Source organism: Maylandia zebra, linkage group LG4, assembly GCF_041146795.1.
Source record: "Maylandia zebra isolate NMK-2024a linkage group LG4, Mzebra_GT3a, whole genome shotgun sequence".
Classification (NCBI taxonomy): Eukaryota; Metazoa; Chordata; class Actinopteri; order Cichliformes; family Cichlidae; genus Maylandia; species Maylandia zebra.
Window position 1 is genome coordinate 18,416,273 of NC_135170.1, and position 26,066 is coordinate 18,442,338.

The 26,066-nt window shown below is 43.1% G+C and overlaps 1 protein-coding gene across 8 annotated transcripts in view; it reads right to left on the bottom strand.

Annotated features, from left to right (window-relative positions):
* Positions 1 to 26,066, bottom strand: part of cacna1aa (calcium channel, voltage-dependent, P/Q type, alpha 1A subunit, a) — a 101,798-nt gene that overhangs the window by 29,335 nt on the left and 46,397 nt on the right. For all 8 annotated transcript variants that reach the window (XM_012921101.3, XM_012921102.3, XM_012921103.3 and 5 more), the window contains 10 exons: positions 24,823 to 24,952; positions 24,327 to 24,386; positions 24,117 to 24,229; positions 17,200 to 17,299; positions 16,856 to 17,016; positions 16,533 to 16,673; positions 16,242 to 16,443; positions 15,991 to 16,155; positions 15,659 to 15,769; positions 1,590 to 1,673 (listed from right to left, as the gene is read on the bottom strand). In XM_012921101.3, the coding sequence (XP_012776555.1) occupies positions 1,590 to 1,673; positions 15,659 to 15,769; positions 15,991 to 16,155; positions 16,242 to 16,443; positions 16,533 to 16,673; positions 16,856 to 17,016; positions 17,200 to 17,299; positions 24,117 to 24,229; positions 24,327 to 24,386; positions 24,823 to 24,952 (1,267 nt within the window). The remainder of the gene's footprint in view (positions 1 to 1,589; positions 1,674 to 15,658; positions 15,770 to 15,990; positions 16,156 to 16,241; positions 16,444 to 16,532; positions 16,674 to 16,855; positions 17,017 to 17,199; positions 17,300 to 24,116; positions 24,230 to 24,326; positions 24,387 to 24,822; positions 24,953 to 26,066) is intronic.

Consider the following 26,066-nt stretch of genomic DNA (forward strand, 5'->3'; position numbering starts at 1 on the left):
TCATTTCATCAGTCTTGACGTTTCAGCTTGTGTGTCTTGTTCAGTGGTGGTCGTCTTTCAGCCTTTCTTACCTTGGCCATGTCTCTGAGTATTGCACACCTTGTGCTTTTGGGCACTCCAGTGATGTTGCAGCTCTGAAATATGGCCAAACTGGGTGCAAGTGGCATCTTGGCAGCTGCACGCTTGACTTTTCTCAGTTCATGGGCAGTTATTTTGCGCCTTGGTTTTTCCACACGCTTCTTGCGACCCTGTTGACTATTTTGAATGAAACGCTTGATTGTTCGATGATCACGCTTCAGAAGCTTTGCAATTTTGCGACTGCTGCATCCCTCTGCAAGATATCTCACTATTTTTGACTTTTCTGAGCCTGTCAAGTCCTTCTTTTGACCCATTTTGCCAAAGGAAAGGACGTTGCCTAATAATTATGCACACCTGATATAGGGTGTTGATGTCATTAGACCACACCCCTTCTCATTACAGAGATGCACATCACCTAATATGCTTAATTGGTAGTAGGCTTTCAAGCCTATACAGCTTGGAGTAAGACAACATGCATGAAGAGGATGATGTGGACAAAATACTCATTTGCCTAATAATTCTGCACTCCCTGTATTCCTATCAATACCATCTGTTATTCAGAGTTTACTTCTTACGCAACAAGAGTCTTTTCTTAAAATATGTCCCAACAATATACAAAGAACATTTGTACCAACCTTCAAATATTAGCTTTAGGTTGAGTCTCTCTGATTACCTTCTGTATGTAGATTTATACAAATGTACTATTTTTGGGGTTCTACGTTTAAATAGATTTTTAGGATTGAACAAGTGTTTCACAAATGATGCTCAACCCAGTTTCATGCATCACATAATAAATGCACTGACACACAATTTCATCTCCTTAATGGACATAGTGAGGTAATACAACATTTGAAAAATCTGAATGCAGGTCCTAAATAAACTGAATTAACTCATTTTGTTTACTTGGTTCAGCGTGTCATTACAGGCAATTTGGTGCAATATTTAGCAAAAATGTAATGCTGCACACCAAATCTAGGGCACTCATTCATCATTGATCTTAATATACCCATAATGTTGTTGATGCTGTTGTTGTTTCAGGTACTTCTGATGCAGTTGCAAACTGATGCACCCACTGACCACCCTAATATTATAACAAACTAAAAGGCTGCTTGGAGAGGCTATGGCTCACTATAGGTAATCAGCATGCTTCCTGCCTTCCTGCCTGTCAGTGGCTCGGCACTGGTTGGCTGTATTCCCATCCCACCAACTGGGACAATTATATAAGACTTTCAAGAGATACTCATGCATGACTGAGCAACTCAACACTGGCCTCTAACTCATGCTCTCTCCTTACTCCTTGTCTTGTCTACTTAATGTTTTTTAGATGGTGAGGCAGATGTGAAAGTCCACAAACACATTCTGAAGTTCACCAAACATACCTCAGTCATGCCTGTTTAAGAAAGAAACATGCTAATGTAATATCACATCTGTTTGCTTCCAGTTTGACTTTTCAATACAGGAGTGTAAAACATAAACATCTGTACACAGACACCTCAAAATCTGGTACTTACCCCAAGCTCAGTAACGAGGATGTCTGTAATGCTGCCCAGAACTGTCACACAGTCAAAAATATTCCAGGCATCTTTGAAATAATTCTGTGATCAGCATAAGAGAGAGGGAAAAAAGAAGTACAAGAAAGCGAGAGAAAGAAGAAGAGACGAGACAGGGACAGAGAAGAACAACGAGCAGGATAAAGGAGAAAAAAGGAGGATATGAGGTGACATGAGGCAAGAGTGACACAGTAAAAAGCAGAAGAACATTGATGTGGCAAGGAAGCAGACAAAGAGTAAGGAGGGGAAGAGATAAAGATTGACAGAGAAATTGAGCAACGCAACGGGATGGAGCGCAGACAGATCACATGAAAATAACAAGCAAAAGGATGTATAAGTCATATTTAAATGAAAAACCATACCAAGGAGAAAAAAAAGTAAGAAGTAAAGAATTAGAAAATGAGACAAGGACAGAAAAATACAGAAGGGGAACAAGAAAGTGGAAGAAAACAAATGTCAGTGTAGGACAGGAACAGGAAAGAAATTAGATGAGACAAATTGACCATCAGTGAAGGGAAGCTGGAAAGATACCAGTACACCAGGGACACATTGTACTGTGTGATCAGGAGATATTTTATTTTGTATTCTCACAATCAGTTATCATTGATTATTCATTTGCCATTGTTGAATCTGTTGACAGTATAATCTTTTAATTACATCTGTGTTACTTTGAGCAAATATTAATGTACATTGATTGTTTATATTAATCCACACTGACTGTTTATATAAAGTTGTTGCATGTTAGAGCAGAGCAGTCACACTATACAGATCCACGAGTCCTGTTGGGCCCTGGCGGGCCTGCGTGTAATTTTGCACGTACGCCGGTCTCTGCTTACATGCACGCACTTATGTAACACACGCACGGTCACCTACACACTTAGTAATAATAGGAGGGTCATCTGAGGACAGTTTTTCGGATAAATACACTTTCACAAAATGCACAATGTAATACACACTTGTTTTTCTCTTAAGAGTAGCAGTTGATGTCTATATAAGGGAAAACTTTGGGATAGGCGGGGAATTGTTATCATTTGAGATCATTTCCAGTAAAGATCCAACTGTGATGTCATAAAGGCAATATAAGGAGACTGATGCTTCAGTTGACGAGAGGATTCGATTGCAAATTGTCTTTTCCCACTCTTGTGCACAGAGTGTAATAAAGATCACTATTTTTGACACCTACTTCGACTTGGGCTTGCTTTCTTCTCTTCCCTAACTCGACCGAACCTTAACAATCTGGTGCCGAAACTCCGGGTGGGGAGGAGTTGCAACCTGCAGCTCGTCGGGGAAGGTGACAAAGGGGGCAAAGGCCAGCAGCCTATCTGAGTGACGCCAGGCGACATAAGAAAAGGTGAGTGCCACCTGTTGATTTTTATCCAAAGGCGCTATATTGGAAGTTAAAACTAAATTTAATTAAATAATATTCACTCAGTCTGGGCTTCTGGCGTTGGTCCATAGTGATCTTGACTAATTAGTTTTAAAATAGGGCATAGTAGTCTGACTAAATTCATTGTTGTTCATTTTGGGGGTGAATTTTGAGTTAAGAAGTTATGTGTTTAAGTTAATACGGTTTAAGGTGTGTGGAAATAAATAAATACGGTTTAAGAGGTTAAAAATGTGGGTTGACTGGGAATGCCAGCCAGTCAATCGGTAGTGTAGGGTTAATTTGGTTTTGATTGAGTAGCAAAAACGCGGTTTTGGGTCTCAGGTAATTAAACTGGAGGGCAGGGTACCCACAGTGAGGCTTTTAAAATAAGTAAATTTAATTTAGGACTGGGGCGCGGCCCCTAGGAATGCAGTTGTTCAGCGTTTTGGCAGACGCCACATGCAACGGACGCGTTGTTATGGTTAAGCTCGGTTTGGTCTACCGAGGGCACTTGGGACGCCCTTAATGGCCAGGTAATCTATGAGTGATTGCCTTCTACTGCATTAATTGGCAGGTAGAGTCGCGGACCGGCTGCCTCCTATTTAAACGTCAGGAGCTTGTGAACTTTAAGTAAAGCCAAAAGCGTGATCTGGGATATTCACGCCGCTGGTGGAGATCCGGGTGTCCGGGCGGGGAAGCAGTTTTAAAGTACTAGAACTTAGTAATTTGACCGTTTTTCAAGGCGGCGTACTTGAGACGGGTAATTGATTAGCAAGAGCGAGGCTCTGGGCTGAAAGATGCTTTTAAATTAGTCAAAAATTTAGCAACACCAGCAGAGAAATAGAGAACTGAGATAAAGTTGTTCTGGCATATGGTGTTTTTTAGGAATTTGAGCGCTATCGGGAGGGCGTTCCCGAGGTGTGTATTGACCAGCAAGGCGAGGCCTGGGCTATAGGTGCTTTTAAATTAGTCAAAAAAGATAGGAGTAACCTCTTCTGGTATATGACGTCTATGGGGCCCGTGTATACTGTATATAAATTACTCGTGTGTCTGTGCATTTAAAAGTGTAAATTGTATAAACTGTCTTGTGTTGTTGAACTTTTTCTGTGTGGATTCAGAGTGTGTGAAAAAACGAAAACGCCTTTCTCTTCTCTCGCTCTCAGGGAACAGAGAGTGTGTGTGTATCTCTCCTGAAGGAAAGGGGAGGGGTGTGTGGTGCTGCGCAGTAGCGGGCACACGCGCGCGAGTACGAGCGGAGTGTGTGTGTACAGCTGCGGCCCTATTTCTCCCTTTTTTGTCCTTCTGAGCTTCTTTTCGTTAGGTGAAAGGGGGTCTCAGACGTATGGTTAAAAGATTTCAGTATATTAAATAAACTAAACCTTGTAGTCTTGTGTTGGTGATTTCCTAATGTGATTATGGTTTAATAGAATTCCATGAGTAATGATCCCTTGTGTAAAACTCCAGTAAGGTAGGATGCGGGGATAAATATCTTGACAAAATTTGAGAACTTTGTGTGATTGTTGGGAGATTTTTAGTTGGGTCGTATTTCTTTCTCTACCTGGAAAAGGCAGAGATCTGTGCTCTATTTGATGTTGTGTAAATAAAGCTTTTAAAAGTTGGTTGAGTCTCTCGTATAAGGAGGGAAAACGGTGCATGGTAGATTGTTTGGATTATTCTTGTATGTGAAAACTTTGTAGTTGTTAGGGAAGTGAATGTGAGAGTGAATTTTCGCTGGCTTTGCGTGCTTAAAACTGTTATATTAGACGGTTGTCAAGCTTTGAGCTGGAAAGGAGGATTAGAGGGTGTGTGTGTGTGTGTGTCTGTGGGCGGTCTCTCTCTCTCAGGCTGGAGCCTAGCGGAAGTTCGGCTTGACCAGCTTGTGAGATTCTGACTGCCGAAAGGAAAATACAACGAGGCAACCCCTAGGGGAGGAGCCTAAGACCGGCCATTTTGGTAAGGTAAGTGAGGTCAAAAAGCAAAATGGCTGAAGAGGAAAAGGCGACCCCTGGAGGGGGAAAGAGATACAAGCCACTGAAGGAGCAAATACAGGAATTGAAGAGAGCCATTAAAATGACTGAAGGGACGTCTTCAAAAGAGATTGCTCGTCAGTGTCAGGATTTAGAAAAAGAAGTGAAGGAATTATGTGAAAATCAACAGAAGACATTGGAGGACAGAATCCCTCTCCACTCCCTCTTTCAACGACAAGGGGAGAAATGTGAAGAGAGAATCAAGGAGCTTGAAGAGGAATCTTTAGGACGTTTCCAGGGGAGAAAAATAAAGGCTGAAAAGAAACTTATGATGGAAAAACAAAGTAAGTATTGTAAGCTTATGATTATCTCCCAAGGTGTTTCCCACTGGATGCAAGAGGAAGTGAACGACATCCAGCCAGCCTTAAAAAAGGAAGCTGAGGCTGAAGGAAAGCTATATCCCAGCCTGAAGGACTTCCTGAGTGGCCCACCCCCACCTTATATTTGTCCAGTGGTGGCCCTGGAGGGGGGTACTATGTGGGGGCCGGAAGGAAAAACAGGAAAAGTGACAGGTGGAATTGTCAACTTACAGGAGAATCCTCCATCATCGACATCTGCTCCAGCCACAGTGGAGGCAGACACAGGAGTAGTGCAGCCACAATCAGGGGCACCTGCACAGAAAGCAATGCAGTCTCAATCAGCCGCAGCTGCATCAGAGGTAAGTCAGCCGCACCCAGTTGCTGGGACATCACAAGGAATTACTACACGGGGGTTGATCTTGATTCCTCCCTCTCTTTTTAGCCCAGATAGAGCTACAGAAGAAGCTCAACCTGTGGCGTCTACAAGTACCGGACAGGTGACATTGCAACAGCCCAGCCAGGAAAATCCATCCCAGGAGGTCTGGACTTCAGAGGAAGACTCACCTTCAATGCAGTATCAGAAGGCGCCATCAAAGGCGACCCGAAAAACTAATCAGAGGTCAACGGTTGATGATTCTGAGAAAGAACAGTGGCAAGGCCACGTTTTTGGAAAAGAATCTGACAATCGGGAGGCTGTGATACAACTGGAACGCCTCCTGAGAAAATTGGAGGAGGAAGGCGTAGCAACACCACGTAGCGTAGCACAAACACTTTATGCCTTGGAAAAGGACTTGGCGGGCTCAGTAGAGAGCAACACACGAAAATCCAGAGAAGTGTCAAACCTGCAAAGGGGAGGATTTGCCCCAAAGTTTCAGACTCCCACGGGAAGGACGACCCTTCGCTCTGGGAGGGTTCTGGAGGAACCAAGAGATAAAAGACCGTCCATCTTTGAGAAGAACCAGAGGAAGACTGTTGCATTGCCAACTGAAGAAGGGCAGGGTGACACAGAGGAGGAATCATCCCTCACAATGCCTTTATTGAAGGGAGGAAGGGGTGAACCAGTCTACCACCCCTACAATATCAGAGATCTTGAGGCTCTGGTGAAGCAGCTGCCCCCAATCACGGAGGGAGGAGCCGCTTGGTTGAGGAGACTAGGAAGTCTTACAGAAGGAGAGGAATTGGCTCTGGGAGATTTCCGAGCTATCGGTGGGAGGACCTTCAGAGGAGGAGGCCTCGCAGATGTAGAAGAGATAGCAAGAACTGTATGCCAACCAAACGACGTCCCCTATGCAAGGGTGCGAAATGCTCTCTCTGACGCAGTGCGTGAGAAGTATCCGACTCATAACATGGGCACTACACCTAGGATTGTTTGGACCCCAGAACATTCCCCTAGAGAGTATATGGAGCATGCAAAAGAACAGTGGATTCTTCAAACTGGTGAACATCCTGGGCAGAATGGTGAACCAAGGGCGTGGTTCCGATCTGCAGTATTAGCAGGTCTCCCAGAACGAGTAAGAACAGATTTACAAAAGAATCCTGATTTTGCGGTGGCGGATTCAGCAAAATGGGAGAGGCACATTATACATCGACTTGAGCTGGAGAAAGACGAGGTGAACAAGAAAAAACAGGAGCTGGAGGAGGCGCAAGCGCAGTTAGTGAAATTGAAATTGGCAGAGGCGAGAGAAAAATCAAGCGAAAAGAAAAAGGAAAACAAAGATGGACCTAAGAGGATGCTGGTGGCGCAGCCACGGGGCGATCCGGGGCCTGATTGGCCAGATTTGAATCCGGTTCTGTACCCTGATGACCGATGGCCCGCCAATGAATTCCCAAGGCAAGGAAGACCCGCGGGGAATTGGGGGGCTACTAGGTCGCTGAGGGGACGTGGTGGATCCCAAAGGGGAGGTGGACCAAGGGGCCGTGGTCTGGGGGGACCTATGCTGGACCCGAATGTATGCCGAAGGTGTGGAGGACGAGGACATTGGGCTCGTAATTGTCCTACGCCATGGCTTCCAGAAACATCTTATCCATCATCACCCCAGGCACAGGGAACTTTTCGAGGCAGAGTGGGCCAGACAAGGGGACATCAAGCTCCAAACCCAGGCATGGCGCCAGCGGCTCAGTATCCCCTGGGCTACTGGGGCGGTGAGGAGGAGCTGTACTGACGGGACCCACAGAGACCAGACAACATGGGAGTGGCAGATCCTATGTTGTCGATGAGTGTGGAAGGAGATGAAATGACCTTCCTTGTGGACACTGGGGCTACCTATTCAACACTGAAACAAAAACCAAACAGTGCCACACTTTCCAACCATGTGGTCAGTGTTGTTGGGTTTTCTGGGGTACCAATGACGCTGCCAACAACCAATCCAGCCCTGACGGTGCTGGGAAAACAGACATTGAAGCACAGCTATGTGGTGTCTCCCCATGTGCCTGTGAACTTGATGGGCAGGGATCTGCTCATTAAATTGGGGGCCACCATCATGTGTTCAGCTGATGGACTAACAGTGACACTTCCAGGAGGAAAAGAGTTTCCGTGCCTGGGGACATTTTCAAAGAACCAGTACTTGCTGAAAGACTGTGAACAAACGACCGCTGACATCTATTGGGGTCGTGTGGTGGAAGAAGGCATACTAAGACAATATCAGTTGTGGAAACCTTGGATTATGGCCTTGGCAGTCTTCTCTCCCCCCAGGGATCCGTTCCATGTCACCCTCTATTATGATAGAAATGATGATGAAATTTACAGGGACCTGTTCCAGTCTGACCTTGAAGGCCAGACTTGGAATGTGTGTTCTCAAAACATCTATGTCGGTCTGGAGGGCGTCGCGGCAGCAGTAAAATTAACCGACGAACAACGGCCTTGGTTCAAAATGGGACCTGATTCAGTGCCCCATATAACATTGGCGGTCCATGAGAGTCATCAGGCGAAGGAGCTGGGGACGATGGTCAAAAGAGCCCTCGAGGAACCTGGCTGGCAAGCTACTCAGATTCCAGACGTTTGGTACTCGCCAAAATGCAAAATTTATCGTATCACTTGTCAATCAGAGGACACAGTGATGTTGGAGCATCAACAAATCTCAAGAATTCATGGGAGAGAAAGAACAGACCATGCGGATGCAGTTGCCGCACTTGCGACTCTTCCTGACACTTTGTGGTCAGCAGGGCCTACGGATGTGGGCCAGGCCACGTGTTCGCCCGTTTTGTTCCAGCTGAAGTCTGAAACGCCAATTTGGAAACCACAGTATAGGCAAAAGAGAGAAGCTGAGGAGGGAATTGCGGAAACCATTGAGGGGCTATTGAAAGTAGGGGTGCTTGAGCCCTCTCAATCCTACTGGAATACTCCTATTTTGCCAGTAGAGAAGCATGGGACAGGAAAGTACAGAATGGCACATGACTTAAGAGCCATCAATGCCATTTTACGTACTGACACGGTGCCAGTCCCAAACCCATACACAGCCTTGACGGCATTAACACCAGACCAGAAGTGGTTTACATGTATTGATTTAGCGAATGCATTTTTCTGTCTCCCATTGCATGAGTCTCTGAGGGACATTTTTTCATTCACATATGGGGGACAACAGTACAGATACACAAGGTTGCCACAAGGGTTTGCACTTTCCCCTGGCATTTTCAACCAAGTGTTGAAAGAAGCTTTATCGCCATGCCATCTCCCAGAGGGGTGTTCACTAGTGCAATATGTTGATGACTTGCTCATTGCAGCTCCGTCTGCTTCGGCATGCACGGCAGCTTCACTTACCATACTGAAGAGACTCGCTGAGTGCGGTTTCAAAGTCAGTAAAGGAAAGTTGCAGTTGGTCCGACCAGAAGTAACATTTCTGGGCCGTGTCATTGCTCACAAATCAGTGGGTCTGCTAAACACTCATCGTGATCAGATTTTGACACATCCAAGACCGCGTACGGTTAAGGAGTTGCTCTCATTCTTGGGGTTAACAGGATACAGCCGGCACTTCATTCCAAATTATGCAGGCAAAACAGCCCTGTTGAGGGATTTGGTAAAAACGGCAGGTGTCAGAAATCTTAAGGCTGAACTGCCATGGACATCGGCCACGGAGTCGGCATTTATTGCATTAAAACAGGACTTATCCAGATCGGCTGATCTTGCTATTCCTAATTATGAACAACCCTTCTATCTTGATGTTTCTGAAACACACGGGATAGCTAATGGGGTGTTGTTTCAGAAAAAAGGGGGAGGAAGAGATGTACTTATGTACGTCAGCATCAGGCTGAATTCATTAGAGACAAGGCACCCGAGATGCACTCAGCATGCCATTGGGGTGTCAAAAATTATACAAAAGACAGCACATATAGTGAGGGACCATCCGTTGAAGGTGCTGACCACCCACAGTGTGGTGGCATATGTTAACTCACAAGCCTTCACCATGACACCTCTTACACAACAGAGAGTGTGTAGAGTTTTAGACGCTCCTAACTTGACTTTCACACATGAAGGAATTAACATGGCAGATTTAATGGAGTCAGGAGGAGAACCTCATGACTGCGCAAAGAGAGCTGAAGTGGACGAGAAGATAAGAGAAGACTTGAAAGCAGAACCTCTGACAGGAGCTGAAGATTGGTTCACTGATGGATGCTGCTACAGGGATGATGAAGGATTAAAAGCAGGCTACGCGGTAGTTTGCAGGAAAGGGGCTGCATTTGAAGTGAAGGAGGCTGGAAGACTTGAAGGGCAGCAGTCAGCCCAAAGAGCAGAAGTAATTGCTCTAAGTCGAGCCTTGAGACTTGCAAAAGGAAAAAGAGTCAACATTTACACGGACTCAGCTTATGCTTTTGGAGCAGCTCATGTGGAGCTAGCCCAATGGAGAAGAGCAGGATTCAGGACAGCAGATAACGCACCAATCTGCCACAAAAAGGAAATGGAGGAACTTGAGCAGGCCTTGGGAGATCCAGAGGAGGTGAGCATCATAAAATGCAAAGGCCACTCCTCAGGGACCAGCCTGATGGCCAGAGGAAATCAGGAAGCCGATCGAGCCGCAAAAGAGGCAGCGGGTTATAAAGCATCACGACAGATGGTACAAATAACGGTGGAAGAAGAATCAGGAGTTAACATGCTAGAGGAGGCCAGGAAGGCCCAAGGGGAGGCTGCCCCAGAAGAGAAAGGGATCTGGAAGAGTCGAGGAGCCTGGGAAGAAGGAGGTCTCTGGCGAGGACCTGACGGTCGACCAGTGTTGACAGCCAACTTGGCAAAACAGAAGATTGCTGAAGCGCACGGCCTTGGACATGTAGGTGTCGCCCAGATGGGGAGACATCTGTGCCATTGGTGGCATCCCTTTTTGAAGGATATGATCAAGGAAAAGGCTAGGACCTGTCTGATCTGTGGGAAGCACAATCCGAAGCCAGTGATTAAACCAGAGGCAGGTAAGTTCCCCATTCCAGAAAGACCAGGTGAAGAGATTGTCATTGATTTCACTGACATGATTGATCCAGGTCCAGGAGGAGTTCGATATCTACTGGTAAGTGTAGATGCTTTGACGGGTTGGCCTGAGGCATGGCCTACCAAGAGGGAGGATGCAAAAAGTGTGATTAAGTGTTTAATCAATCATTACATCCCCCGGCATGGTTTCCCTAAGCGGATTAGGTCCGACAATGGGACTCATTTCAAAAACAAAGATTTGGCAGAGGTAGAACAGAAGCTGGGGTTACAACATAGATTTGGCACAGTATATCACCCCCAGTCGCAGGGAAAGGTAGAAAGAATGAATCTAAATCTGAAGAATAAAATTGCTAAGATTTCAGCTCACACGGGGCTAAATTGGGTAGCGGCCCTGCCAGTTGCATTGATGATAATAAGATGTTGTGTTAATCAATCCACAGGTTTCACACCATATGAGCTGTTGACAGGACGACAGTTTCCAGGTCCATGGACAACAGTTCCGGCGGCAGAAAGTGTAAAAAGTAATAGAAAACATATTGAATGTTGGAAAGAATTAAAAGCTCTTGTGTCTAGTTTCACACAACAGGTTGGAGAGGGGGTGAAAGCGGAGGACAGGTCCATCCCCGATGCCAAGGCGGTGTGGCTGAAGGTCATTAAGCGAAAGTGGAGAGACCCAAGGTGGACCGGACCTTTCGAAGTAATTGCCCGAACCACCAGTGCTGTCCGTCTAAAGGGGAAAGGGGAGACCTGGTTCCATTGGTCTCAGTGTGCAGTCGCGGACGAGAGTTTGTTGGAGCTAGCTTCCACCCAATCGACGCAGGAGGGAACATAGAGCCAGAATAATACTCGTTCCACCTGTGCTACGGTCCTCCTCAGTAGTCTACCTGAGTGAGGCAAAGGAAGGAGAGGAGCGTCACGCGCCAAGGAGGAATCCAGTACAGGCTCTTAAATAGGCTAGGGCTCTAGTCTAAAGTATTTGATAGTTTGAAGGAATCGTAATAGTTTTGTATGTTACTCGCATATTTTTATACTCATAACCTTATACTCTTTTTGTAACCTTATCTTTTTAGTATAGAGTAAAAGTAAACGAGCCTGGGAACAGTCATCATGAAATTGTGGGAAAATTGGAAAATAACGGGGGTGTTGGGGTTAATAAGTGTTATAACGTGTTTCTTTGTTTTTTGGCAGACAGGTGAATTGCCCAGACACAGAGGTCTATCCGCTCCTGAGCCCGAACCGATCAAATCGTCGAAAAAAGTCAAGCGTGCGGTTGGTTCAGGTGGGGATGATGGGTGTCTCAAAGCCAGTGGCGGAGTCGAGTTTGGGTATGTTAATGGATCTACAACAGCGTTCACATTCAATTTGTGTGAGGTAATTAAATGCTCGGGTGACGGGAATAGCTGGAGAACATATAATGTGTGGGTTTGTTATCATCCAATGATGTGTTACCCTAAGTCGGTGTGGGGCCCATCATGGGATAGTGACATCTACACCTATGTAACGGATCAGTGGTGTTCTTGGCAGGATGTGGTCGCGTGGACAGGAGTAGGATGGCAGCCAACGGTGCCACCGGCCCTTGAAGGAATAGCTATTCAGAGAGATTATTCTGTTACAAATAACCCTATTACTCTTTCCCTAGGACCATGGAGTGAACTCCCTGAACCTGGGTTTGATGGAGGTGCGTTTTATTTAGTAGTAGGGGTAGATAAAGTAGGGACAGATCCATTCGGGTTAATTCGGGTGAATTTATTTAATCCCAGGTCTAAACCGCTGGGAAATGACTCAGCATTGAATCTCACGGTGCAAACGGATCCCGTAGAGACAGTAACTTACAAGGATCCAGAAGAAAAATGGTTTGTTGCCACTGATTATACTAGGTTAAAACCTCAGGAGTTGATAGAGCGTGCCACAGGTTTTGGAGATAGGAATCTTTGGCTAGATTGGGTGGCTCAAAATGCTAAGGAGCAGAAAGTGGTTGATTGTGTTGCTTGTGCTACCGCTCGACCACATTTGTTTACTGAACCCGCTCCTCTGTATCCAGAGGATGAGTGGGGATATAATTGCATGTTGAGATTAACTAGAGAGGCGGTGGACACAGGTAACTGCACCACTTTGTCAGGTTTATATCCGCCAATTGATAAACGCACACAACCAGGTTCATTCACACCAAAACGAGATAATTATACATGTTTTGAGTTTTCTACAGACAGAGTGAGATTTAGGCTAGGAAGGATTAATCCAAGCTGGTGCCAGAGGACAATTACAGGTAGGACTACCAATGATGTAAGTGACCCAAGCACAATTATAGGCACCTGGGCGAGAGGTGGGCTATATTATTATTGTGGGGAGTACACCCTTTTGGTGCAGGTTCCCTTGGGGAGTGTGGGAACGTGTGCTCTGGTGCGCTTAGCGGCACCTTTGATGCTCATAGGCAGTAGGCTAGAGACAATTCCACAGCAAGGTGCGAATGTGTCTACAGCCAGACGGAGGAGAGCCGCAGGAGCTATCCACAAGTATGATCCAAGACGGGACTCGCCAACCTGGATAGACTCAATAGGAGTTCCCCGAGGAGTTCCAGATGAGTATAAGTTAGTTGATCAGATAGCGGCCGGGTTTGAAAGTGTGTTTCTGTGGGTGACTCCAAATAAAAATGTTGATCGCATTAATTATGTTCATTATAATGTGTTGAGACTCTCTAATCTCACCAGGGACGCGGTGGAAGGTCTTGCAGAACAATTAGGTCCGACGTCGTTAATGGGAATCCAAAATCGCATGGCGCTGGACATGTTATTGGCCGAGAAGGGAGGCGTGTGCGCGATGTTCGGAGATTTATGTTGCACCTTTATTCCCAACAATACAGCTCCGGACGGAACAGTCACGCGGGCGCTGGAAAATTTGAAAACGTTATCTAGAACCATGCATGAGCAATCAGGCGTGAACTCAAGGCTGGGAGATTGGTTCACATCTGTTTTTGGGCAATATAAGGGATTGTTTATGTCTGCCATGTTTTCTCTTCTAGTTTTTCTAGGTTTGTTGCTGATCGGGTGTTGTCTCATTCCTCTGGTGAGGCAGGTGTTGGGTAATCTGGTGAGCAGGGCCATAGCTTCTGGTTCAGCTGGGTCAGCTGGTCCGGAACATATGATGCCGTTGCGAGAAGCCGCCTGGACGGAGGAGTGACACAATATCTCTAAATGTTGGCCTTTTTTCAAAAGGCCAAAGAGGAGGAGTGTGATCAGGAGATATTTTATTTTGTATTCTCACAATCAGTTATCATTGATTATTCATTTGCCATTGTTGAATCTGTTGACAGTATAATCTTTTAATTACATCTGTGTTACTTTGAGCAAATATTAATGTACATTGATTGTTTATATTAATCCACACTGACTGTTTATATAAAGTTGTTGCATGTTAGAGCAGAGCAGTCACACTATACAGATCCACGAGTCCTGTTGGGCCCTGGCGGGCCTGCGTGTAATTTTGCACGTACGCCGGTCTCTGCTTACATGCACGCACTTATGTAACACACGCACGGTCACCTACACACTTAGTAATAATAGGAGGGTCATCTGAGGACAGTTTTTCGGATAAATACACTTTCACAAAATGCACAATGTAATACACACTTGTTTTTCTCTTAAGAGTAGCAGTTGATGTCTATATAAGGGAAAACTTTGGGATAGGCGGGGAATTGTTATCATTTGAGATCATTTCCAGTAAAGATCCAACTGTGATGTCATAAAGGCAATATAAGGAGACTGATGCTTCAGTTGACGAGAGGATTCGATTGCAAATTGTCTTTTCCCACTCTTGTGCACAGAGTGTAATAAAGATCACTATTTTTGACACCTACTTCGACTTGGGCTTGCTTTCTTCTCTTCCCTAACTCGACCGAACCTTAACAACTGCATCACAAGACTATAACATCCATCAAACAACACATACAGTACAGCAAAAACCAATTTGAATTTCTTTCAGTTTCAAAACCTTTTAAAAATTCTATTATAGCCCTCCATTTATAGATATATATGCAAAAAAAAATTCAATCTATATTTGATTAGAGATTTTCTAAAGCATTCTTTCAATAAGTGGGGACACTCAAAGCAACGAGTCATGTAATACTCGGGACAAAATGCTAATAAGCCTCTGCTTCTTTGCTTACCCACATATTACCTGGAGCCAAATTGTGCATTAGACAAGTGGAAGGACCAGGGGAGAGCAAGGGAGGCGGATATTAAAATAAACCACTTTGACACACACACACACGCACGCACATACACACACACGGACACTAATATCTCTGAGGGCTGGGATTATGTGTGCTTACGACATGCCTAATACGTACATAAGTTTATCCATGAATCAGAGCTGATGCTGTCTACTCACCACCCGCTCTCTAATCTTTGCTTCTCTTTTGGCCGCCTATATGTCACTCACTTTCATTTTTTCAGTTAATATATTATAATCCCACCTCTGTCCTTTATCACCTCCCATTCATTGTCAAACTATCTCGTCTGTACTTTTTTCTCTCATCTGCATCTTTTGCCGGTAAAATAACTTTATCACTGATTTTTTGTAGCTTCTGATTTGTTTAAATTTTTGGTTTTGTAACTGAAAAACAAATCATTTGATTATTGCCAACAATCCGAATAGCATTAGACAGTGTAATACATAGATTGGTGGAGAAAGTGGGGGATACAGGGTAATCTAGTTGAAAGTCAGGCCCAGATGAAGAGCTGTTTTTGGCTGTAAACGTTTTCAGTTTTTTGTTTTGTTTAGTATATGGGCATTCTGTTCATTTTAAATGGTAAAATTCATTCAATACAGAAAAAAGGCATGAAAATAAATATGTATATATGTTCTTATTGGCTTCTCATATTTTTACAGAGCAGTACATCGTCGCCACACATAAACCCAGAAATACTCACCAGTGCTCCAAAGGCGATGATCTTGAGTACACACTCCATGGAGAAGAGGGAAGTAAACACTATGTTCAGGTTGGCTAACACAGCTTCATAGGTGTCGGAGGCTCCGTAATACTGTAAACAAAAACACACATAGGCAGTACCTCTCTCAGAAAAGCAGAAGTATTTGAATCATTCCAGACTAGTAAAGGCTGCTTGTATTTTTTTTTAAGGCGCAGGCAACAAGAGCTAATGGTATAAATTTAGACGTTAAGTTCAGCAACTCGGTGGCTGTCTTGGTGTTTATGTTGTTCTGTGCGTTACTTATTCCTTGTTTGGAGCTTGCAGGCCTTTACCTTCATCATCAGCACGATTGTGTTGAGCGCGATCATCGCCATGATGGTATACTCAAATGGCGGTGACACCACAAACTCCCACATACGGTACTGAAAGCTTAGCTTGTTTTGTGGCATGTGGCGTGTCAGAGGCTTGGCGTTGATGGCAAAGTCTATACAGGCTCTCTGTCAAAAACAGCAGAAAAAGACATTTTCGGTTTGCATCGTGCCTTTCCATCATGCAACGCTCCAGTTTCGGAATCCTTGCTCACCTCATTCTTTTCTAAACTGTAATCTTCCATCATCTTGTCGCCTTGTTCCTGGAAAGTGATGATAATGAGAGCTACGAAGATGTTGACGAAGAAGAAGGGGAAGACCACGAAGTACACCACGTAAAAGATGGACATCTCCATCCGGTATCCTGGACTTGGGCCCTGATTCTCGTAAGTCGCATCGACCGAGTGTTTCAGCACCCTGAAGTGACAGTGAAGTATTGTTACAGGTTGTCAATATCCACACTTGCTCTATTTATGAATGAATATATTCACATATAGGCTACTCACTGCGGCCACCCCTCTCCAGTAGAGACAGTGAAGAGGGTGAGAAGGGCCCAAGCCACATTGTCGTAGTGGAAATCGTACTTCTTCCACTCCCGCTTCTGCGCCCTCACTTCGTTATCACGTTCGTACACCAGATACTCGCCTCTGAAAAACACAAAATCAGCACAAGGACTGAAAGGAAAAAAACTTATAAACGTTTGCATTAGGTATGACACAGAGGATGGAGAGGAGACACTTTAATCTTTAAGGATTAAACCAAAAGTTATGCAGGTCACCAGGACATTTTCACAGCGCAAGGTGAAAGGAGTTGGATTTTTTTTCCTGACCTGCAGTCGCGCTCAAATTCTTTGGATTCATCAGTGCAGTAAAAAAAACGCCCCTTGAAGAGCTGAACAGCAACCACAGCAAAGATGAACATGAAGAGTAAATAGACGATCAGGATGTTGAGCACATTCTTCAGAGAGTTCACCACACAGTCAAACACAGCCTGAGGACAAAGCAAGAGAACAACATAATATTAGGGGGGGTTAAAGAATAATAGATGATGGTAGATCAGGGTGTAATTTGTTTAATTTTCTTGGTTGTTGTACTTACCTTAAGGTAGATTTCATCAATAATCTGTGTAAAAGTGAAATATAAGTAATGGAGTCTCTTTGCTGCGCAAGCGTACCTTGAGTTTGGGAAGTCGTTTAATAGTCTTTAGAGGTCGTAGCACTCTCAGTACCCTCAGCGACTTGATGGTGCTGATGTCTTTTCCCTTGCTGTTCCCCCTACACGTGTTTACACACCAAAAACAAAGAAGACATACATGTACACACAGGAGAGTGAAAGTTACAAGTCTCAGCAGACTTAGTATACGCAGCACATGAAAGCCTTAATCCTCTCGATTCCAAAATGGCGATGGGCAGCCATTTCTTGATGGCATGTGTGTCCGAGTTAACTCAAAATCAATGAGTAACTACGTCTGGGTTAAGTGCATAGCAACGCATGCAGCATTGCTATCAGATTACGCTTTAGCCTTATTCCTAAGTGTGAGGATAACATCGTAGCTACATGCTAGAATTAGGTGGGGATTTATAACTAGAGTACATGCTATGGGAACAACTGATATCATTCCTGTCTGAATGCTATCTCCCTTGTGTAGTGTTTTGCAATGTATTTCAATGCCTTTCAAAAACACTAAAGCCTCAGTTTGCCCATGCGCAGTTAATGGTGAAATCTGTTCATGCTGCATTGAAACCTTGCTTTCCATGCTGCAGTATTTCTTCTTTTAAGCAGCAGTTTGAGGGGTGGAGAAATTTATTCTATAGAGAGACATTTAGAGAGAGAGAGTTTAGCTGTACTCTCAGCGAGAACAAAATTGTATTCTGTCGTAGGGCAGTTGAGTAAGAGGAGCAAAGCAAGGGGCTCTTCTGCTCGTCACCGTAAATGCGTTAAAAGTTTTAACACATTTTCAAAACGCCTTCAATTTCAAGCATATGCCACAATTTGGTAGTGTTGTTGTGCTTAAAAATGGGAAAAACTTTTTAAATGAACAAGCCAAACTCTCTCTTGATGACTCATCTAGTTAATTTCTATAAGCTCCAGGATTAGCTTGTTTCACAGCATTGTTCAGACAGCATGGAATCTTGTCTTGCATGGTTTTTGGCCAAGACAAAGATTTTATAAAGCATTTCCCAATGAAATGCTGAGCCAAACCTCTCTTTGTTTTTTTTCACTTTGGCAGTGTAACTGTCCAGGCACATATGCCATAGAGTGTTAAATTATAATAGACCTCAAAGGCTATGTTCAGACTGAAGACATGGCAGATTTGTTCCTTAAATCAGATGTTGTGATCAGACTTTCCTTATCTTCAAGTGTTACAGTCGGATTTGTGCTTCCAGACATTACCAACCTAGCTTTATGGGTTTCTGTGGTAACGCCATAGGTATCTCTCTAGCTATAGCAAGTAGCTTAAGATCCCTAGCTACTTGCTATAGCTTCCAAGGTGAAAGGTGTTGTTGTCCAAACTTTCTGAATAAGTTTCTGTAATCTAGACATGTCAAATACTGGATTTGGGCTGGCACTGTGTACAAGGCTGCAGGAGCCTAAAGAAACAATGCAGGAGTTAACTGATGCTGACTTTATGTAAACTGGCTGCGATTAGTTTAATAGAAAATTTGACTGTAATTCAAATGCCCTGATTTTAACAAATCCTCACATATCCAGTGTACAGATCAGGGTGAAGAGGTCACTGAAAGTGATCCTTAGGGGGGCAGCAGCTGTGTATACAGCTGCCTGTGTCTTACAGCTGTTAGACCAGATGGCAGACTGGTGGTGGCTGTGTGTGTATTTGCACACAACCACCACTAATGTGTGTATCTGCATGAGTGTGTGTGTGTGTGTGTGTGTATGCAAATCACTGTGTCTGTGTTTTTATCCATCTTTGGTTAAAAGTTTCTTTCTTGATCATGTTCATATCCATATTTATTGAAATAAAAATGTGTGGAAAAACCTGCAATTAAAGCACAAATATCTCCTTTGCATCTGTGTGAATCAGCTGAGGACCTGACAGAAGTTAAGATGAGGTTTAGTTGGGTTTGAGTCCGAGTTGTTCCATGGTGAACAATGGATTTAAAAAAAAAAAGAAAAATAATATAGACAGATACACATTTCAACTTTGACAATGGATGAATGAGAAGGAAAGAGATGTGTGATCAGAGAAACAGATACCAAGAGTGCAGAAGAAGAAAATGAGGAGGAAAAAGTGAGAGAACTTTACCCGCTGCCGCTGCTGCTCGTAGTCCGAAGAGAGATATGAGTAAGAGGTGAGAACAACAAGACAGAGGAGACAAGGTGGGATAAAGAAACAGAATGGGACACAGAAAAGGAAGGATTTTGAGGGAAACATCCATATGAGAGAGAGAAAGGGGAAAAAAGAAAAGACAGTACCTTCTCTTGTTAGATCAACCAACCTACTCACACATTCAGATAATCTCTTACATTCACAATTTAGCCCCCCCCCCCCCCCCCCCCCCAAAAAAAAAAACAACAAAACAAAACTGCTTGATGAGTGTGCAAGATTTCAAATGGTAACTAGTGCTACTCTGAAAATGATCTAATGTGTAAAACGTCATGATTAACAATTAAATATTCAAATTACTATTATTAAGGACCAGCAAGCCCACATATAAACTCATTTCAGGCACATAGCAGAGTAAGCACTACCTGGTGAAAAAAACCATCTTAGAATGTCAACGTGCGCTTCAAGGCAAACCAAACTTGATTAGTCATCATCTCTGACTCTGAGCCTGTCTGGATCTGAACCTCAGTCTGACTGCAGAAATATGAAGGACAGCTGCATAAGTGGTCCAAGACACAGCAGCCCTCAGACCAGAATAATTTGATTAAGGGAGTGATAAACATCTCCAACAAGACTTCTGATCGCTTCAGGAGTGCTGTTTGATTTCACCAATTGAATTAAGGTACTATCTGGATGGGTAGGAATCTTTTCTTACTGGTTCCGATCTCCCATCAGCCATTAGCATGATAAACCTCTACTATAGTCAAATTGGGCTTGTTTGTTCGTTTTCTTCAGATTAAGGCTACATTATAATTCATACTCAACATTTCCACTGGATGAATTTGGTCTTGCAGAGAAGATACACAGAGAAAGAAAATTCAGCAGTGAAACAGAAAGAGGTTGGGACACACAGAAAAGGTGGAGACAAAGATCTCTGTATATACAAACAGAGAGACACAAATTCAACTAAAATGAGGGGAAAGAGTGTTGGTTAAAACACACACACATATAAAGATGATTCACAAAGAGTGAACGTCTTGACAATGGATCACCTCTACCAGAACCGTGGAGCACCTGCCATGTTCATGAGTTCTTAATTCAGCTGGACTTTAACAATGTACTACGGCATAGTTATAAAGTGAGCAGATAAGCTGGACAACCTAGTTTATGTTAGATTAAACCAAAACTATTTTAGCATAACTGCATTTGAAAGCTGGAAGGTTTTTATTAGTTGAGATTATTGGTAACTTGTTGGGTTTAACTCTTACCCACTGGTGGGGATAGACTGCTGAAGGCACAGACCTGAATCTTGGTGAAATAATTCACGACTATTCCCAGTGACCGTGCCAAAATTTCTAACATTTTTGCCATAGTTCCAGAGACTCTCATTAATTTCAGTAAACAAATTACTGAATGACAAAAAAAGCCTATTTCTTCATTTAAGCGTGCAGAATATTTTCTTCGGTATATCTGGAGAAATACCCGTGAAAGTGCACTGTTTCACAGACTTTTCCGAGACCAGAATGATGAGAAAACTAAGTACATTTTGAGTGTCGTCGTGATGTATGATAAAAAGAGGTGGAAGAATGGACACAAAGTGCAGAGGAGGAGCAGTTCAGTAAAGGTGGCATAAAAGATGGGTCATTAGGACCGCAAAAAAACCCCAACTGTTTGAGGAGATCTGAGGGGACAACGTCACAAGATATCATTCTGGGACTATGAAAATCCAAGGTGTCATCTTTAGTTCAAGTCATTACTCAAGTGTCAGTTTTATTCAATTCAATTCAATAAAACTTTATTGATCCTGAAGGTTGACCCCGAAGGAAATTGGGTTAAGGCTACCGACCTTTGCCAGCGCCGACTTACCCTTCTGACCATACATACATTACACAAACATCACATGGGGAAGACAGGTCAGAGAGGTATAAAGTCAAAAGTTCAAAATGTATTAATTTATTTGTATCACTTAGCTATTCCCATATTAATTTGCAGTATATTAATCGAAGACCTCAAGTGGTTAGATACAGAACACACTCACAGAGTCTCTGAAAGTTTCTCATTTCAGTTCAGTTTAAATAAAACTGTCAAATATATTCGGATTAATACAAATTCTGTACTGTATCACCTATTTACACTTACAGGAGCTGCTCAGCCTGGAAACCCATACTATGAAGCTCCTAATTCATAGTTTTTGTGTTGTTGTTAAATTCAGAGGAGGTTGGGAACTCTGCAGCAGTGTGTTGGTGACTTTTCTACACTGTGTACCTGCCTAACCCTGCTTTGTAACTTTTGTAAGGTCTGCCATATTGTGGTTGTGGTCCATTTTGCAATAATACCAGTTAAGGTTGACTGTGGAATATTTAAAAGGGAAGAAAGTTCATGAACTGACTTGTTGTAGGTATGGTGTCTTATATTATCACCATGCTTAAATTCACTGAACTCTTTAGAACAACAAATGTTTGTAAAGGCAGTCTGTATGGCTAGGTGCCTGATCTGTGGCAAAAGCTGTAGTTAAAAGAGTGTGAAGCCCAAAACTTTTGTCCATAAGTGTATGTTACTGGTGTTTAAGTTAAAATGAGCAGAGCATCCTCCATCCAAGAGGCTCCAAGTCCACCAACTTCAATGACCCAACACAGAAGAATGCTAGGTGCCTTATAATCCAAGTGTCCAAAAGCTCATAGCAGTTTAAGCTATGTAGGTTTGCTTTCAGTCACTTCCACAGTAAAAACAATATCCAGTGTCTTCACATATTGCAGACCTGTGTAAAAATCTATGGTATATCATTATCATTAATTTGAGAGCACAAATATATTATGCGGAAACATATCTACTAGGGGTGCAACAATACTCGTATCGATATTGAACCGTTCGATACAGTGCTTTCGGTTCGGTATGCATATGTATCGAACAATACAAATTTTTTTATTTATTTTATCAACTTTTCTTCTGACCATGCTGTCTGTGTTGAGCGCTCAGTGGATGTGCGTTCGACTACTCCGCCTAGGCTGCACTGTCGAGTGCAAATCCACTGAGCGCACCGCGAGCTAGCAAGACAGAAGCTAAGCTCGTTGCAACATGGCAACTGCCTTAACGCTACCCGAAATTGAACCTCCCCCACCCTCATTCAGAGCTGGCGTTTGGTACTATCTTGGTTTTCATGTGAAGCATGACCCTGATGGTAAGCGCGTCATGGACAAAAGTAAAACAGTATGTCGGATGTGCCACGCAATGCTCAATTTGTGGGAACTAGTGCGTTAGCACAGTTAGCTTGTTAACGTGTTAACGCCATCCAGCCCCACGCACGGGGCGATCCATGGTAACTTGTTAACGGAGATTTGCCGCGTTATGGCGTTAATGTCATTTTAACGAGATTAACGCTGACAGCACTAGTGGGAACACAACAAATATGACTGCACATTTACGCCGACATCATCCTAGTGCAAAGACAAGTGGAAGCAGACAAAAACAACAAGCACGCATGCTACAAACTTTACCCGGATCATTTAGACAGAGCACATGATTCTCCTTATGGGGACCTGATATGTTTAATATGCTGCTGAGAATATAGCCCAGAAGAAGCGTATAGTATAGCTTTTATTTTGAAAAGAGCCATTTCTCTGTTATAAACTCTCTTTTCCAAAGATGAGTGATTTCTCGATCAGATAGATTTATTATTATTATTATTTTGTTGTTTCAGCAACATTAAATTTAAAAACTGTACTTTTGAGTTAAAATATGGTAAATGGTAAATGGCCTGTATTTATATAGCGCTTTACTAGTCTACATATCCAGTCATCCACCCATTCACACACATATTCACACACTGGTGATGGCAAGCTACATTGTAGCCACAGCCACCCTGGGGCGCACTGAAAGAGGCGATATAAATATATATTTATAATTTTAATAAATGACAAATTAAAAAGGCATGAACATTTTTTTGTATCGAAAAAAATATCGAACCGTGACACCAAAGCATCGACCCGAACCGAACTGTGAATTTTGTGTATCGTTGCACCCCTAATATCTACATATATGTGTATATATTATATCCAAAACATGACATCACATTAATGCAGACTTCTAAATCTATAAATTGCTTTATATTCTCACATACCATGCAAAAGCAAAATTCATGCTTTGTACCAGCATAGCACTTATTATCTACAGCCTAACTCAGTAATCAACATGTAGTTGTATTTTTATCTTTACAGCCATGCAAATCAAGTAAAGATTAAAGTACCTGCTTTGTAGTAGAGAACGTAGTTGAGAATTTTGGTGACCTGGCCGGGGTTTGCATGGGCCCTTTTACTTTAGAACGCCCTGGGCACTAAAGGGTTACAGGTGCAAAGGGTGGTCCTCACCTCTCACATGGGGAGGTAGATAGGGAGAGGATGCTGGGATCTATTTTATAATGTGGGAGTGTTTACGCAGAAGCTGGAAGGAGCTTGAAATAGGAGGAGCTTAAAAATTAAAGGACTGCAGGAGCAAAATGTGAACGTAAGAGAAATGAAGTAAGGACATGGCCAAAAAAAGAGGACAGGTCTTTTGCACTCTAAATAAAGGTAAGACTTGGGTTTATGGTGGAGGATAACAGGACACAAGAGAATGAAAAAGTGCCAAGAGAGAAAATGTATGCGAGTGAATGAAAGAAAAGTGTGTAGGATAGAGAAAGTAGAGGCCAAAAATCAGCCATGGTTGAGTGAAGAAGAACAGGGGACGCTGTACTCCAAGGTATCAGTGAGAGGGGAGAGGAGCAGGAGAGGAGAAAAGAGAGCAGAGGGGGAAGCAGGAGGGAGACTTACGCTAAGGCGTAGGCGTAGGCCACCAGAGCACCACTAACCACTATAAAGTCAAGGATGTTCCACAAGTCCCGGAAATAAGAGCCCTGGTGCAAGACCAACCCCAGATCCACCATCTAGAAAAGAGACCAAAAACAAGGACCCATTACAGCCTTTATCAAAAAGAGGAGAATGTTTGTCTCAACACGGAGGAAAAATGCTGATTTGTCTCACCTTTACTAACATCTCAAAAGTAAAAACTCCTGTAAAGACGTAGTCAAAATAGCGCAGAACCTGCACAAAGAAAAAGTGAGCATATGATGATTTTGTATTTTAGATAAGTGCAGTGTTGCACTTATTTTGCATCATCTGATATTATATTACTAAAGAAGGCAGTACTTTAAACTTCAACTGTTTCCTGTGCATGTGTGGTCTGTGAGTTTGTATCATTTTGCTGAGTCTGAACACAGAAAATCCTGAATATTGTGTGTGCCACTTAATTGTCTACCCACTATAAAACTGTCAATAATCATTTTAAGTGCTGGATTTATATGTTCTATCTCATACTCTATGTAGTTAATTCATTTACTGCTCAGACCTCCACGCACGTAAGGCTTGGGAGATGGCAAAAATAACCTTGAGAGTAAATACAAAAACTAATAGATAAATTATATGCATAATATTTTTGTTGCCAAAAGAACCAATAATACATGTATGATGAATTTCTTACATCGTTTCGAGGGGAATTGGGCCAAACAGGGTCTTCAGCTGCCAGGGCAATACTGCTCATTGCAATGACCAGCAGGATGCACATCTCAAAATAACGCAGGGTGCAAATGTAATGGCATGCTCGTCGAAACCTAGGAGCAGACAAAGATATTTGTTTTTCTCTTGCATTAATGCAATGCATACCATTATGTTTAATTTATAACTATAATGAAGGCCATTGTGGAGGCTAAACAAAATTTAAATCCCTCTCAAATACTCAACTAATGTTTAAACAGCTCTGTGTTAATGTTTACACAAACTAGACCTGCTCATTTGCTAAAATTAGGCTTTGTGTCTTCAACAAATTTTAGCAAATGACCTCTTTTCATGCTATGCCAGCACAGTCTAGAATACATGACATCATAGCTGGACTGGCCATCGGGCGATTTTTTGTTTTTATGGGCCGATGGATTTTTTTTTTTTTTTTTTTTTTTTAGGAAGGGTATATATAATGAAAGGTGTTGGATTGGCCAATTGGTCATGATCGACTCTGGGCTGGACCAATTACAGCCGAGGAGGCCGAATGCACCCGCCCCCTTGTTTAGCAATCACGTGATTTTCGCGCATTGCATGCCGGGAACTCGTGGCAAAACAATCCAAGTACCGCATCAAACGCAAGCATTTGCAGCACCGCAAAACGTTCATTCTCCGGTTCCAATACCTTCTTGTTTTTTCTTTGCCGCACAAAAAAGGAATGTACAAAACGAAGGAGAACAATGCCGGTCCGTACAAAGACAGACTCGACGAAAAGACAAAGAAAAGATACGAGGAAAAATCAAACCAGTGAAAGGGTTAGACCCTTACGAGCACACAGAGGGACAAAATACGTTAGCGTGCTGCCCAACTTTCACCACGCTCATATTTATAATTACACGGTTCTTGGGGTGAGTGCATACACTCATGAAGTTTAGTAACTTCAGGTCACTGCAACAAGCCCAGGAACAGTTTACTGACGGAGGGGTACAGGACCTTGAAATGCACCGTGTAGAACGAAAGACCATCGTACGAACAAAGGTAAGTTTACCAGTCTCACAAATCGTCTTCATAAATACACATTCGTTAACTGTTTATTAATAGGACCTTTGAGCTCAATGGTAATTAATTAGCAGTGGAAATAATTTCTGGTTCATTACAGAAATGTAGCAGTGACAATAATACTGTATGCTGTAATCGCACTGGACAATTAGTGATACAAAAAAACTGTTT